General features: G+C 44.6%; 1 protein-coding gene across 5 annotated transcripts in view; it reads left to right on the forward strand.

Moving 5' to 3' along the window:
- Positions 1-7,183: 7,183 nt before the first annotated feature.
- LOC141918895 (guanine nucleotide-binding protein G(q) subunit alpha) overlaps positions 7,184-15,972 on the forward strand; it is a 146,108-nt gene continuing 137,319 nt past the window's right edge. For 3 of the 5 annotated variants that reach the window (XR_012621824.1, XR_012621825.1, XM_074813823.1), the window contains exon 1: positions 7,606-8,201. Coding sequence is in view for 3 of the 5 variants with exons in the window: in XM_074813823.1 (XP_074669924.1) it covers positions 8,066-8,201 (136 nt within the window). In the remaining 2 variants the exon portion in view is untranslated. Of the gene's footprint in view, positions 7,474-7,605; positions 8,202-15,972 lie in introns of those variants that run through there. The other 2 variants (XM_074813824.1, XM_074813825.1) reach the window with 2 other exon arrangements.

The raw sequence follows: 15,972 nt of genomic DNA on the forward strand, positions 1-15,972 counted from the left end.
AAGATCCTTCTCTGCACTCACTTTAAAACAATAAAGACTGGAAACGGTCTCCTGATGGACTTCTGTTATCATTTTATAAAATTATATATAGCAATAAAAGTAATTTAATTGCCCATCCAAAAATGCGATTGACCAGGTCATAATTTTTATCCTTATGTCATTTATCACTCAGACATTTCCTTTTGTTTTTCATTAAGGGATCTGGTAGTAATGTGCAAAAGATACTGATGCTCCTATTAATAAAAGACACAAAGCACCTACAGAGTGCAGAATTCATTACTGAAGCTTCCAAATTCTTGCAGTGAATTTGTGTTTGAAATGCATATTGAAAAGGTAATTTTAAGAAGTACTATTACATGAAAGGGAGTATTTATTTTATGTTTATGTTCACTGGAAAAATATCACACTGACTCATGATTTTACATACTGTAACACTATATTGTGGAAGTTCTGTGGAAAGAGGTATTTGCAGTTTCCTAGCTGTGAATTGTCAGTTTGCATTCACACAAAAATTAATTTTTACACTGAATTTTCTCCATTTATATTTGTTTGTTTCTGTGTTTACTACTTTTAAAGACCACCAGGTGAAAATACAAATATAAATGTGAGGGAACTAAAATGCATTGTCCCTTTAAAGCTTTACTAATGGCAGACTCTCTTTTGATTTATGGTGTTGAATGATACCTGAATCTGTAATGATAGTGTGTAGTGACTACTGAAACTGCACCAAGACTCTGCTATGGAATTATTCAGACAGAACAATACAGGAATATTTTTACTTCTGGTGTTGCTGTAGTGGTGATCACTTTGTATTTACAGTAACATAAAATGCATTCTGCACTATTAGTACTTGAGTCCAGCTAGAACACTTTGCTTGCACTGAAATACAAAATTATTTTTGAAAAACCCAAATCTTGCTGCATACCCATCTTTTTAGACGCATTGCTCAGGTATTTTAACTGAGGAAACAATATAATGCAAGATGGTAATTTTTCACTTTACATACTAAACTTTGGTGCAAGGTTGTGAAAAGTATTGTGGCATGTGTCTTCCATTATAAAATTATGGCCAATGAGATAGTTACCGTAGTAGTTCTGGTGACATACTTTGGATTGCAAAAGAATAACCTCAGCTGATACATTGTTTGGATGATGAAAGGAATTAGGGATAATACTGTCCAATGAAATACTAAAAGAACAACCTCTGTCTGGGTACTATGTAACTCTTGTCTCCCTCTCTTGTGGCACAGAAAGAAGGTGGGAATGAATGCCTACCAGATTATTCTAATGGTTAGTCTGTTTCTGAGGATGCACATGAAATATTTGCTGAACAAACTGGAGGATTCACACCATTACAGTTGTATGTTAAACACCTTAAAGGGAGCTCAGGGTCTGATACTACCGAGCATGATGACGAAAACCGGCATAATTCCATTGAAAATGATGGAGTTACAATACTATGAAACTTGAATGAAATCAGAATTAGGTAGCATATGCAAGAGCAGACCGTGGGAGAAGAGTAAAAGTTAGAGTAGGAAAAGAATGCTTGAGGGCTAAATAATCCAGACATCTAATACCATTAACACTTACAACCCAGCAAAGCATGAGGTGTCCTACTGACTGCAAATGAATTAGACATACAAAGTCTCTATGGGTTAGTAAGTATGCATGATGAAATAGCCAAGAGTAACTTATTTCAGTGTTTCACAAAATTAGAAATCCCATAAAGAATAAAAGCTGCCTTGTAAAAAAATATTAATTCAAGAAGCTGAAATAAAAATGTGCTTGAATATGAAGAACATAAGAAATAAGCATAAAAGGTATCTTGCCAGAAACAGTATTCCTGTGCTGTCAAAATAGAGACTTCTCATTTAGTCACAGAGGTGGAGGACTAGTGTCCCACAGACTAGATCCTGGGAGGAACACTTTATCAGAGACTCTGCTGAAACTTTTGGGAGGAGAGTTTCATCTATGTAGTTAACAAATAATAAAAATACAAATACGATAGCCTGGATACATAATTGGCAACCATTTAATGATAAAAACAGTAGATAAACAATAGGACAAAAGTCATCGCAGAGACAGCAGGTGCTAAAATTGAACACTTGAGTACCTCTTTGTACTGAGCTGCTGCTGTAGTACTGTGGTATCAACTCAGACTCTACCAGTGTGCCATACAGCTATGTCGTGTGTTTTTTTTCACAGCTGGAGTTTATGATCCTGTTTCACCAGACTTATACAGATCATATGGGAACAGTTGGCTGATGCAGCTGATCCAGCAGCTTATTGCCACAGAAAAGGTGGTCTGGACCACCCTATGCCTACTGGCCATTTCCCTTGAGCAGGCTCGAAAGGGTCATCTGAACCTTTGGGAAGCCAATACAACTCCTTAAACTAACAGTAATCTAACTCAGGAAAAAACTCCAATAAAACGGGAACAGCTGCATGCAGAGGTAGACTTAAATCTGCCAGTGAGGGCCAGGACTGCCAGAAGAGAGGACTGAGGACTAGACGGTGCAGTGCAGGTGAGGCAACTGCAGGGCCTCTTCTGTCCCACTTGCCTGCACTATAAGCACTTGGGCTTGCTGCCCACGGTGGCCATCTCACAGACGAAGTGTGCTGCTGACAGGAGCTGTCTCACCCACAGCGCCTCGCTAGGGACCTTGGTGTCACTCTTGTCCCTGCAATTGTCATGGCACCTTCTCTCCCCTTCTGTCCTCTAGAGACGGAGGAAGAATAAGCTCTGAACCTTGACTTCGTCCAGCCCCGAGCTCGACCACTCTCAGCACAAACATCTGGAGAGAAATAGCAGGCCGCGAGATATTACTTTACGGGGCATTTTCTCCCACCCTCGAAGGGTGGTTTCTGGAAGCGGCTGTGAGGCACAGGGAGGCGGCATGTCGACGCGCCCGGTTGCGCGGCGGGGCAGGCCCGGCGCTGCGGTGGAGGCCGCACAGCCCGAGAGGTGCCGCACCCCGTGCAGCGGCAGGGAGCTGCGGCCCTCACGGCGCCGGGGACGGGCAGCGACGCGGACACCGCCAGGGTGCCCGACCCAGGGACGGAGTGAGCAGTCACCACTTCCGCCCCGGAGCGCGACGGAGCGGGACACGGGCAGCGCCACCCGCCCGCTGCCCCCGGCTCTCCGGATCCCCCGGGCCGCGGCGGCGCGAGCTCGCCGGCAGCCGCGGAGCGGCGCCTTCGGGCCGGCAGGGGGCGCCGCCGCTGCGCCGTGGGCGGGCGGGAGCCGCCGGCCTCTGCGCGGGGCGCGCGCGCCGCTCGGCGGCGGCGGTGAGCGCTGCCCCAGAGGTGAGCTCTGCCGTCGGTTTTCCGCGCTCCTATGTGTGCCCCGGCCCGCCGCCGCAGGAACGCTCGGTATCGCCGTGACGGTGCGCGGAGTGCAGCCGCACCGCGCGGGGTCCCGCGGTGCACACCGCGCAGGAGGCCGTGCGCGGCAAGCAGCGCCTTCCCGGTCGCTTCCCTCCATTTCGCTTTCCGCCTGGCGTTGCCAGGATGGGGTAGGATGCTGCGCCGCCACCGGCCGAGGCTGTGGCGGGGGCTATAGTACAGAGCGCCCACCGGAATTCTGTAAGCTGTGGCAAACACCTGAAACTAAGTGTTAATAAAGGCAACTCATACAGAGGAAGGAGTATCTGGTACTTAAGACCGCAAAGGAGAACATGAAACAATGCTGAGGCTTTTGATAGCGCGCTATATTATGCTACGATGTGTGTAGTGTGTACGGCAGTGATGCTGTGCATACCGCACTTCCCTACAGAACATCCTTCCACTGATGATGATAGAAAAAATCAGTAGGATCAAGAGAGCAAACAAAAGAATAGCAAAAAATTCTTGCACTTTTTCAGAAATAAGTCATCAGTAAGAACCTCGACATGCAGATAGGTAAAAGGAAACAAATTTTTAAAATTTCACATGAATCAAACTAACAAATGGGTTTTTTAACCCTTCCCTACGCATTAGTCTGAGCTGTAGGACCTTGGCAGACAGCTTTTACTTTGAAATAAATAACACTGGGAAACTTTCAGAATGTCATTTACCAAAACAACACATACTGGAACAAACTGGTTATATTGGTTGAAGGAAATGGCAAATACTGCATGTTATTCATTGAAAGGTAGAGAACCGACAGATACAATTTGTTTGGTGTTCTTAAAAAAAACCCACCACCCAAACAAAAAACCCGCCAAACAAAAACCTGATTAGAATGGCATACTGGAAGGATAATTTGCTCTACTCAGACATACTGATGGCCTCTAAATTGACTGTAAGTACTCACAAACATGACTGAGATGTATTGTGCATAGCACTGTGAAAACATCTTCCTAATGCACAATGGCAAAAAGCGCTTGTAAGATATTCCATTGCTTAAGGTGAGATGCTGACTACAAAAATCCTGTGATGTTGCTGTACATCATCTGCTGTTTTACTGTCATGCGAGTACCGAGTTCACATACTGTTTGGAATCTGTCAAAACATCACAGAAAACCTATCTCAAGCAGAAGAGACAGAGGAGAGTGACAATAAATATTTTCAGGCATATGGAAGGAAGAAATTAAAAACTGGGATAGATGAATGCAAAGAATGATATGGAGATGATAAAACAGTGGTGGTTTCCCAATCTTTGCTGGCTTCTGAGCAAGAATACTGAAGATGCAGGGTGTTTAATATCATCCTTTGCTCCCTCTGTCAGTCTCACTTCCAATTTCCTGTGGCAGTAAGCAACATTAAAACATCTCACAGGCAACGGGTTGCTATGAGCCATGCACTGGAGACTACTTGGATAGAAGAATATGAGATTATTAATGCTACAGGAGAGGCTTATCAGGAAGTATCTTTCCAGGATTAGGTAACAGTATGGATAGTATCTATGGATAATAATTATCTGTATGGGCAATAATGGTGTCTGTCATTTACTGATAGTTCTTATTAGGATAAAATATTTATAAAGGATGTTTCATGTTTCAAAACAAAAGCCAACCATTATGGAGTTGAGGGCTGGAAAGAAATTTCCTCGTAGGTTTATTATCATGTAATTCTCCATAATGGGGTGGTTCTGACTTCCACTAAGTCACAAAGCAAATGGGCGAAACAGTATGTAATGGCTATCTGCTGATGCCAGATTCGGGACTAGATGGCTCATCCATTAAAAATCTGAAGATATTTATTCAGTGGAGATGTAAAATCCAATGATGTCAATGGGAGCGGTACATACAGATTAAATCTACAGTCCCTAGAGTGTCTTTTCTCGTTAAAAATGTAAAATTAAATGACAGTTCTGCATTTGAGGTACACACTGTGTTCATGCTTTCTACAGTGAGCATATAAAAGAGTTGGTTAAAAAAGTTGAGTCAGACTTCATTTACTGGGGAATGCTACACTATTGTCTGAGGTATGTAGTTTATAATAGAACCGCTGTGCCCTTCATTTGAGGTTGGCTTTTGATACAGTTCACCCAAAGGCTGCAAACTCATCGACCCATTCATAGCCTTTCTTTAGATGTGATGCCAGAAGATGGTTGCTGCAGACTTGAACTCCGTGTACCAGGGTTCTCGGCACAAAACACCCATCGAGTAGCTCTTGTGACCTGTACCATGCACTCATCTGCACCCTTTTAGGCCCCGGCTTTTAGAAGGAAACATTCTCTGGTATGTTGAGAATTAATTTAATGAAGAAATTCTGCCCCCCCCCCCCCCCCCTTTTGTTACTTATTCACATATTTACGTAAGCTGTCTCTGTAATTCAATCATTAGAAATTTTTATTGGATTTAATATTAATGCATTAATCTGGGACCACAAGATAGACAGATAAATACGTACATATAGGTTTTAAAATAGAGAAGATGCTTTGAATGAAATATAATTTATTGTTAATAACTAGAAGTACACAATTTTGACTAACACTCAAGTATTCATTTACTGAATAAAGAAACGTAATTATAAAAAAGATTCCAAGTTGTATTAACCGCTTTTATACACTATACATACTGATACAATATAGATCTATGTGGAAATAATTTTTTAAAGTAATGGAATCTTTTTTTCCTGCTCTAAAAATTGATTGAATATTATTTTCCCGATTATTTTATTCTCATTTTTTAATTCCCTCCTAGGCTTCTCTTTATGGCAGACCTTACTTAACTCATATCGTGACCACCCATGAAGAGTTTTAGGAAAGAGAATGTCAGTTTCAAAACAGATGTCAATAGGTGCTGGAAAGGACATCACACCAGAAGGTAGAAGACGGAGGAGGGTGATGTGCCCCCTCTCGATACTGCATAGGCTAGTACGAGTTTCCCAGCAGATTTTGGAACGTTCCCAGATACAAATAGTTTGCTATGGAGGTGGGCAAAGCAAGGGCAAGTGTTGGAATTTTGCAGGGAGTTTATGAATCCACAAAAACTAGAAGCTGCGTCAGTACATCTTGTCGGATTGTGTGCCATCGCCCTGGGGGCTACAGGAGGCTACGTGAGGACAGCTTTCCTGGGACTGGGGCTAAGTGCGAGCGGGGCTGGCGCTGGAGCAATGGCTGGCAGTTAACAGCGTTGGCTGAACACAGGGGTACAACCGCGGGGTATAAACCGCTGTGTATTGGTCCCTTTCAGTGAGGCGGACAAGTGTCCCGTCGCCTTCGTGGCGAACGTCTTTGCTTCCCCCGCATGGGACAGAGCCCCTCGGGCAGGGCGTCAGGACCGCGGGCGCAAAAACTCCCTAGTGCCTGGTGCCGAGGCTGTGTCCCGCTCTGCGCGTCCCTGCCGGCAAAGGCGGACAAGGCACCTCTCCCCTGCCTGCCCCGTCCCTTCCCATCTCAGTTGTCCCATTTCCCGCTCCGTCCCTGCCGACCCAAGTCAAGTCCTCTAGGACGGGCTCGGGATAAAAGCGCGTCCCCCCGACTGGAAACAAAGGCGGCGAAAGCGAGCGCAGCGCCGGGCGCCAGGCGCAGCTCTGCCCCGCAGGACGAACCGGGGCCGGCTGCGCTCCGCGCGGCCATTCGGTGCGAGAAACCGCCCGCTTTCCCCCCTCCCCTCCCCTCCCCTCCCCTCCGCCCCCTCCGCAGGGCGGGCGGGGGCGGCCTTGGGGCGCCGTGCCCGGCTGGGGGCGGGGGCGGCATCCCGGGGGGGCCCGGCTCCCCCAGCCTCTCGCCTCCGGCGTGCGGCGGGGCGGGGGGAGAGCGGGTGAGACGGGCCGCCATATTTCTGCCTCACCACGCCCGCGGAGCCGAACCATTGAAAAGCCGGGCTCGCCCGGCCCCTGCCTGCCTTGCTTGCCTCCCTTTCCTCCCCGGCGGCTGCCCGCCGCCCTCCCCCTCTCTCCGCCTTCCTGGCAGGGCAGGGCAGGGGGGAGCCGCGGCAGCTCTCCGGCAGCGGCTCTCCCCGCCGGAGGCAGAGGGGCGAGCGACCGCCGCGCCGGGAAGGAGGGCCGGCCGTGAGGAAGCGCTTCCCGCCGGGCGCGCGCCGAGGTCGCCGGGCAGCGGTCGGGCTCACCCACCCCGCAGGAGCTGGGCTCCCGCTCCAGGGCACGGGGAGAGGCAGGGGAAATGTGTGTGTGGAGGGGCGGAGGGATTAGCGGGCATTAGCATTTCCCCAGGGGGTGGGGTGGTCGCGTCGGAGGACGGCGGGGGTGTCGTCCGCCAGGGACGCTCGGGGACCGTGTTGGCTGCGGGCGGCGGCGGGGGAAGGGGAGCAGCAGGGCGAGGGGCGGCGGCGGCGAGCGGCGCGGCTTCGGCTCGACTGGGTAGCGCTGCTGCTGCCGCCGCGGTGGATGTTTCCATGTTGTTTGGTGCATGATTTAGAGGAGAGGAGGAGTTGGCAGCGGCGGGTGTCAGCGGCGGGGAGCGGGGATCCGCGCTGCCAGCGGCCCTGCTCTTTCTCCTCGCCCGTCTGTGGCATCGAGGCAGCTGCCTGCGCTTGCCCTGCGGCGCCCGGCCGGGGCTGCCGGGCAGAGAGAGCCTGTGCCCCCCGGGGCCGGTGCGGCGGCGGCGGGGTGCGTGTGTGTGAGTGTGCGTGCGATTTTAGGGGGGGTGGGGGTTGTGTCTGAACCAGTTAGGAAGAATGACTCTGGAGTCCATCATGGCGTGCTGCCTGAGCGAGGAAGCCAAGGAAGCCCGGCGGATCAACGACGAGATCGAGCGGCAGCTGCGCCGGGACAAACGGGACGCCCGCCGGGAGCTGAAGCTGCTGTTGCTGGGTGAGTCGCGGGCTGCCGCCGCCCAGTCGAGCTGGGCTGGGCTCGACTCGGCCCGGCCTCGTCGCCTCGGCTAGGCTCGGCCCGGCGCCGGCACGCACGCCCCAGGTTCCGCCGGGGCCGCAGCCCTGGCATCGCCGCCGCCCCGGGCTCCCTCCGGCCGCCGCGTTACATGGCAGGGCCGAAGCGGCCGGTGGCGGGGCCGGGGCGGCGGCAGGCCGGGCTGGGCTGCCGCCGGGCGCTCGCCGCCTCCGCCGCCGCGGGGAGCCGCGGCCCGTGCCCCCGCCGCGGCGGGGCGTTGTGCCCGCCCGCGGCATCGCCGGCGGCGGGGCGAGCGGCCGCCGTTCCCGCGGGTGGGCTTGCTGTGGAGAGGGAACGGCCTTCCAAAATGGAGAGGGAAAGGATGGCGGCGGGGCTGGGGGAGGTGACGAGGGGCAAATGTCGGCGGCGGTGTGTGTGGCAGAGTGATGGCAAAGCGGCAGAGTAACGAAGGGGACTCGCAGGGGGAGTTGCTGTGCAGATCGATGGTGGCGGGTTTAATATCTGCATTGTTCTGTGTGAGCCTCGGGAAGGCTGTTGGCTCACTGGATGCATTTTTTCATTGTGATTTTTATTTAATGAAGTAAACCGGGACGAGGGGCTTACGCTCATATTGTAGACAGTTTTTTAGAAAGAAAAGGCAACGGTAAAGCCCCAGATGCACACGAAAAGCTGAGGAGTAACCTCAAGTCTGCAGGAGGATGACAGGATCTTTAATACCTTCAGAATCCACCCACTGGTCAGGAAATAAAACCTATTGTATCACTTCTCTTTAATTAAAACACAGGTGGTTATTTTAGAGCCGCAAGTATGCAGAGACACTGTTTAATAGAAATTTGGCTTGTGTTAAAATAAGCCTTTTGAATTAAAATATGTCTGTCCTTATCCAGTGTGTTCTACTATGTTGTGTAGCTCCCGTGGTAATACAGCTTCTGCCAGGGACTCACAGGCCTTGAAATATGTCTGCACCACTGTCTGGTGTGTGGATGAATGAGGATGTTCCAAGTGGATGCAGGATGTTTATGCTGAAGATTTTTTTGGGCCATGTATATGAAAGTAGTGATTTATACTGGGAGAGTAAATTGCCTTTTCAGTGGGGTAAGGAGAGTTGAAAGGAAAAGTCAGAATACATTTTAATTCTTCAGCATGAATATGCTGTTTCCTGCTGCTTGTCTCTGGATATGGAGAAGTATGTTGGGATCCTTAACTGATGTGGGAAGGTAGTGGTGGAGATACACTCAACACTCCCAGTAATAATGTTCTGTCTTATTTTGACCTGATTTTAGTTAATGAAAGTGCGTGCCGAGACTGCTTCAAGATTCGCAAAGATAAAATAGGGGATAGATAGCTTGCCTTTGCTTAATTTTATGGATGTTTAAGTATAATTACTTACTGATATACACTTGCTTCAGGAGAGGCAGTTGGCATACTTGACTTGTTACTCAGGTCTGAATTGTTTCTGTATATTCCTGATTTTTCTTGCAGTATATTCCTGATTTTTTTCTTGCAGTAGTGCTAGAGGCTTCTACCAAGTTTTCAAAAATGTATGAAAGTTACTGAAGGAAACCAATATACATTACACAGAGAAGGAATTCAGAGATCCACTTCTGCAATCAGTAACACAGAGTTTGTACTGCTTTGCAAGGTCCTCTCACTGGTAATGTGGAGTGTAGGGGTAGGTGGTAGTAGATTGGGGTCCAGTTGTGGCTTTGCTTTGGAATAAATGGTGTGTGGGAGAAGTTGACCCATAGAAGGCATTGGAGAAAAACTCTTGAGTGCTTGTATGAAAGCTTTTTGCATTTATTCTCACCGGTGCAAACCAAGAGTTCTGATGCACTTGCGAAGGCTTAAGCATGACGTACTGGAGACCAAGAGGGGTGAATGTTCGACTACTCATACCATCCGTATACTTGGGTAGTGAAACCAGTACAGAAATTGTTAACTATGCACACATTTTCATCTTTTGCTTTGTCAGCCTCTGTCATATGTTTGAAAATGTGTGTCCATGTGCAGCTGTTTGGATTAACACTTAATGATCTCATTGTGTAAAATGCAATATAGTGGTGAACCACTGTTGGAGTCGTGGGATTGGGTAGAGATTTAACTTTCAATTTGCAAACAAATTTTGAGGAAAACTACTTTATTAGTGGAGTTATTTTAAGTATCTGAGAGCTCTTTTTTTTAGTCACTCTCACTGCTTCCCCAGCATGGGCAGTTGTCTGGTTATTGTGGTGTTTGTGTGGGTCATTCACATGGTTATGAGACAGACAAAACCGTTTTAGACTAGAAAAGTGGTCATTAAAAATGGTGAGGCTGGTAGCATGAAAACCTACTGAAATAGCTTAACGTCATCTTTTTGTAAAAATTGAATAGACTTTTACTGTCCCATTACATGTCTTTCCCCCTAAAAACTTAACTACTGTTGCTTAATATTATGTAAACATAGGCAAATGTTTGTTTCAGTGTTTGTTTGTTTTTTCCAGACGTGCCAATTTCTCAGTCCCACTTTGTAAAGTACTGAGGGAATTAAAAGCCAAGGTTGGTTAAAGGCTTTTGAATATGACTGGGGCATATCCTTTGGCTCATAAGGAGACTACTAATGCAGTTTCAGCTGAGCCATGTTAATTGACCATGCATGTTCTTCAGACTTGCATCTGTGTGTGCCTTAAAACCTTTTGAGTTAATAATGAAACTAAGTGTATCTATGCTGTATTCTTTTCTTATACTTGTTTAAAAGTTGGATGTACATATGTACAAATGCACATATGTAGCAAATAGAAAGAAAAAATTTCACATTTTTTGATTGGAAGAGAACATTTTTTCCCCCCTTAACTAGTGCAAGATACAGTGGTTCCTTGCAAAGTGAGTTAGTTTCCTCCTGTTACTGTATCTCTCACACACACACACACACACAGAGTGCTCAGTACACCCTTTTTGTGTATTAATGATGATATCTTTTTAGTTCTCATGGAATCAAAGAGTTTAAAATGCTAAGTCATTTATGGAAAACTTTTAGTGCATGCTGAGATTATTTTTAGTTTAAAAATAAACTCTGTGATTAAACATTAGAATACCACTTTTAGGTACTTTATTGCTAATCTTTTGGAACAGACAAGAACAGGACAAAGCGCTTTTTTTTTTTTTTTACTATTGTAATTCTGAAAAGCCAGAATTCAGAAATACGTACTGAAGCACATTACATGGTAGTAGTTTGGCTAGCCCAACTTGGCTGTAATGTTTTAAAGCACTTTGGAATAAATTCAGTCTTCCACTGAATTTGGTTTTAATCTCATGTATTTTCCAAATTTTTCTGGATTTCATTATTGCTGAACACTTTGTAAAACTCTATGATTGTTCTCCAGAGCTTACAGTTGTTAATATCCATCCATTGTCTGCTGTTAGCTGTAAAAACACATTTTTTTTCCAATTATAAAAAGAAGAGGCATTTTAATGTTTTTATATTTGTATATGCCAAACAAAATGTACAGTATTCTGCATGCCTGTATTTTAAGCATGTATGTAAATATATGTTGTTAAGTAGTAAGAGCAGTGCACTCTAGTTCTTATGTATATAATTTTGCCTCTCATCCATGGAAATTTTGCATGGTCTCAGAAAGCAGCATTTGGACCTGCATGATAGATTGTAGCCATAAACCTTCAATTCTGGACATCCTCTGCCTGTAAACTGTATATATGATACACTGTTTTATCAGTGGGAAATGCTTTGAGTATCTAAAAGTAATCTGGCAGTATCATGCTAGCTGGCTAGTTGTGCCTACATATCTATAAACCTTGTCCAAATTAAGTACTGGAGGTGTGGGACAGTGTTTGCTATTTTGTGGCATATTTGCTGGTATTGTGTCATGTGGAAAACATGGGTTTTTTAAGGGGTAGGTGTTTCTTATGTTTGAGATAGCAGATGTGTCAGTGAAGAGTTGCCTGATATCAGTGTCGTTTTGTTCTCTATGCATTACCAAAGGAAACAGGTGGAAGATAAGCTGTTTAAATTAGCCTGAATGGCAACCAGTTTTACATGGAAATATGCTTTTGAACATAAGGTCCAGCAAGCATGCAATATACATATGCAGTTATTTTCTTACACTTGTGTTAGCCAAATTAAAGATTTACATGCTGAACTTGGTGAATTAGCAAAGACTTAGACTTTCTGGAGATAGTTGAAGAGGAAGCTGATCCATTAAGCCAACAATAGAGTACACTGGTTTTATATAACTTTTTCTTCAGCTAGAGAAACAAGCAAGCTTCCTTATTTTTCCAGTAAGTGTATTTCCAGTAACTTGTATTTGTGTCAGTCTGTCACTGAACGCTTTCAAATTATTTTAGGTAGTTACCACAGTACATATTTACGACTGTAAAATGGACAAATATTTAACATATATCTTGATAGGTGTTGTAATTAGATGGGTAAATATCTCTTATTTAGCAGAAGCTGTTTCTAAGGAAATATAATTTCATTTCAGATGCAGAATGCCTCAATATATTCTTATATAGACATATATGTCCATATATAAAAGCATCTTTTCTTTTTTTCTGAGGAAAACACAAATCATCATCTGGATATCAGTGTGATAACATATGAAGAACATATATTTGGAACATTTAAGAACATATTTATTTTTAGTGCATCATGAAGGGATATTTTGTTTGCAGTCATTAAAAAGGGTTTAGAAGTGATCTACACTCACTGAAGTTAATAGGAACTAGCTGAAGGCCTCAGTACTTAAAGAATTCTGACTGATTTAATTTTGTTGATAAGTCAAAGAGCTAAGTGACCCCAAATTTGTATCTCACATCAATGAACAATATTGAATTAGTGCAGGAGGGAAAAGTATATGCTGAGCAGAAGAATCTCTTGAGAATGGATGTTTGTGAGTGTATACAGCAAAGAAATAATTGTGCTTTTTTAGCCACTTATAATTATTTTTGTTGGCGTATAATGACAATGGCAATTTCACAGGGGAAATAATTTCTTTTGAAATAATATGACAGTCTCTCCAAGTTTAATCCCAGGAAGGTGTGAAATAACATTATAAGGTAGATGTGTGATTAATGGGAATTAGCTTTGTTGCAGTAATAGAATGCTATAAACACCAAGCGTTTTTTCTTGTCCTGCTGAATGATATAAGACTGGGGAAAAATCTGTTTTTGCACTTGAATGCTAGTGTGTATGAGCAGCTGTTATTAATAAAATGATGGAAGTTTTTCAGCATTCACCTTTTATTTACTCCGAGTGTAAAACCTCTGGCAAGAACAAAGAGCAGGAAAGCAGTACGAAACTGAGGAAGAATTAGAAAGTGGGAAATACTAGGGAAGCATTGTTGCAGTGTTCTTAGCATCAAAGAAGGAATCATGCAGCAGGCTTTATGTGTTAGTTCTGTGTGAAGAAGTTAGATGTGTTAACACTGGAGGGCATGAGTCTAAGAGATACCACAGTTTTAGAAGTTTTGAAAGTTACTGAGAGAGTTCCAGGAACAGCACAAATGTTTTTTCAAGCTAAATTTAAGATTAAATCTTAAACATTCTGAAAGCACATTGTTCCCCCATTAAGTAATGTTGATACAGAGACAAACTGAAGGGTGATTGTCTACGTATTTTTGTCCTTTGTGGGCTTTCAAAGGACAAATGGCGTGGAATAATCAAACTACTTAATTTGCACACTATGCTTAGTGTTTAACTGTACTGTAGAGTTTTATCCCAGAACCCCTGTGCAGAGGCAGCTGCCAACAGAAAAGTGCTGTTGTTAATTTCATTCTGTATTTGAGAAGCTGGTTTGCTATTCCAGAAACAAAAATGAATCCCACCAAACAAGATTGCTCCTTGTTGATCTGTTCAGGCAGAATCATCCAGCAAACTACTGATATGAACGACACAGTGTAGGTGAGTCCCACTGCGGTGGCTCAGCTCGTCTTGCTTTGAAGCAGACGTGGTGTGCAATACATGCATAGATTGAATGAGGCAACAAAACATCAGAAGGTTTCTGAAAGTGGAAACCCCTAGTGATTCACTAAATTGAAAAGATAGAGGCAGTATCACTGTTGCCACAGCACAGCTGAGCTGTGTAATCAACACCATCATCTCAAGAGCTATGTTGTTTGTAAGTTAGGTCGACCTGCTCTGTGCGTGGAAGAAGCATCTGTTAGGAATGGGACTAGACAGTTTTGTCTAGTGCTTGGGTCTGGTTTTGTCTCAGAGCAAACAGATGGATTAAATGTCTATGCAAGCTCCTGTCCTCATTGATTATCTATGCCTTTTGCTTTGTATCTAGGAGAATGCTATGGTGGTCCTTGTCAAAATGCTTTGGGACTCAGCCCCAGCTATCAGAAGTCTGTTGAAGGAGGACTTGTTTTTCCCCGAGGGAAATTGTGAAAAGGGCAGTCAACATTTGAAATATGTTATGTTCTTTTTTTTTTCCCCTAAAATTTTCTCTTCTTTGAAGAGATCAATGCAGTTAGTTCCTTAACTCCTTTGAAGTTAGCTGAAAATACAGCTCTAATCTTGGTAAGTATTGCCAAATGTGGATCAGATGGGGTTAGCCACCTTCAAGTTAAATCCAAGGTAAGAGCTCAGGTTTACTCTTCTGTAGGTGTATTTTGTTGGTATAATTGGATGTGATGGAAAGCCAACCTGCTGGAGATTCTTTCAGTAGACAGGAATTGAGAGTTTAGGAATTACTGCTTTAGTTATGATACGGCTGTGCAATCAATCAAAAGAAATCCCCCTTCTTGATCATAGTTTTATAAACTGAGATACTATGTAATGAACGTGTCTTGGGTACATTTTAAAATTCTCCTTTAGGAAAAAATATTTTAGATTTCACGGTATTTTCTCTTATGGCACAGAATATACTTTGCTGCCTAGTCTCATTAGTATGTCTGTCAGTGTACCTGAGCTATATGCTCCCTGGCTGCTAGCATACAGCTTCTTGGTCCTTGGCTAGTTCATTGCTCTACCAGCTGCAAACTCAAAATAAACAAGATAATCTTTGGCAAGAATCCTCATACTGAGTGAGAACATTTCTGTAAATTAAGGAGCGTTGCTTTTCTCTCCTTGTTCTATAAACCCATCACGGGTGAGTTTTAATGTTAATTGTCTTGTTCATATTAGAGATCATTGGAAGAGAATGCCAAATGCTATTCCAGGCCACATTTCTGGGTAAATAGTCAGCCAAAGAGTCAAACAGAAAGTTTCTGTAGCAGCAATGTCTAACTTGGAAGGCCAGAAAAACTCAAATGCACAGAAGTTGGGAATGATCAGTCCTTGTGCTTTTAGGAACTGATCAGGCTTGGGAAACTGAGGATCAATTATGGAACACTTATTTCACTCTGATACTGGATTTACTGAGCACTCTTATGTGCCACTTTGTCTCGTAGACCAGAACAGTAAAAGCAATGGAAATTAAATGCTGAAAACTAAAGGCATCGTTCATGTGTCTTCAACAGTTTCTTATATAGCCATCAGGGTACTTGTTTGCCCTTTTGAAGTGTGTTTTCTAGATAGCATTGAAATCAACATTTATGTTGATAGTGAAAACCTTTTGGAGGTCTTTTGCAGAAAGGGACAACTGATAGTGAAAACCTTTTCAAAGGTGTTTTTCCTGAAGGGAAGATTTAAAAAACAGAAAGCGCCGCCCCCCCCACCCCACCCCACCCCCCCCCCCCCCAGTACTCCTTTGTTACAAGCATAGTTTGCTTTAACTCAAGTTGATCTTTTAGGAGAG

This window comes from Strix aluco, chromosome Z (genome assembly GCF_031877795.1).
Source record: "Strix aluco isolate bStrAlu1 chromosome Z, bStrAlu1.hap1, whole genome shotgun sequence".
NCBI lineage: Eukaryota > Metazoa > Chordata > Aves > Strigiformes > Strigidae > Strix > Strix aluco.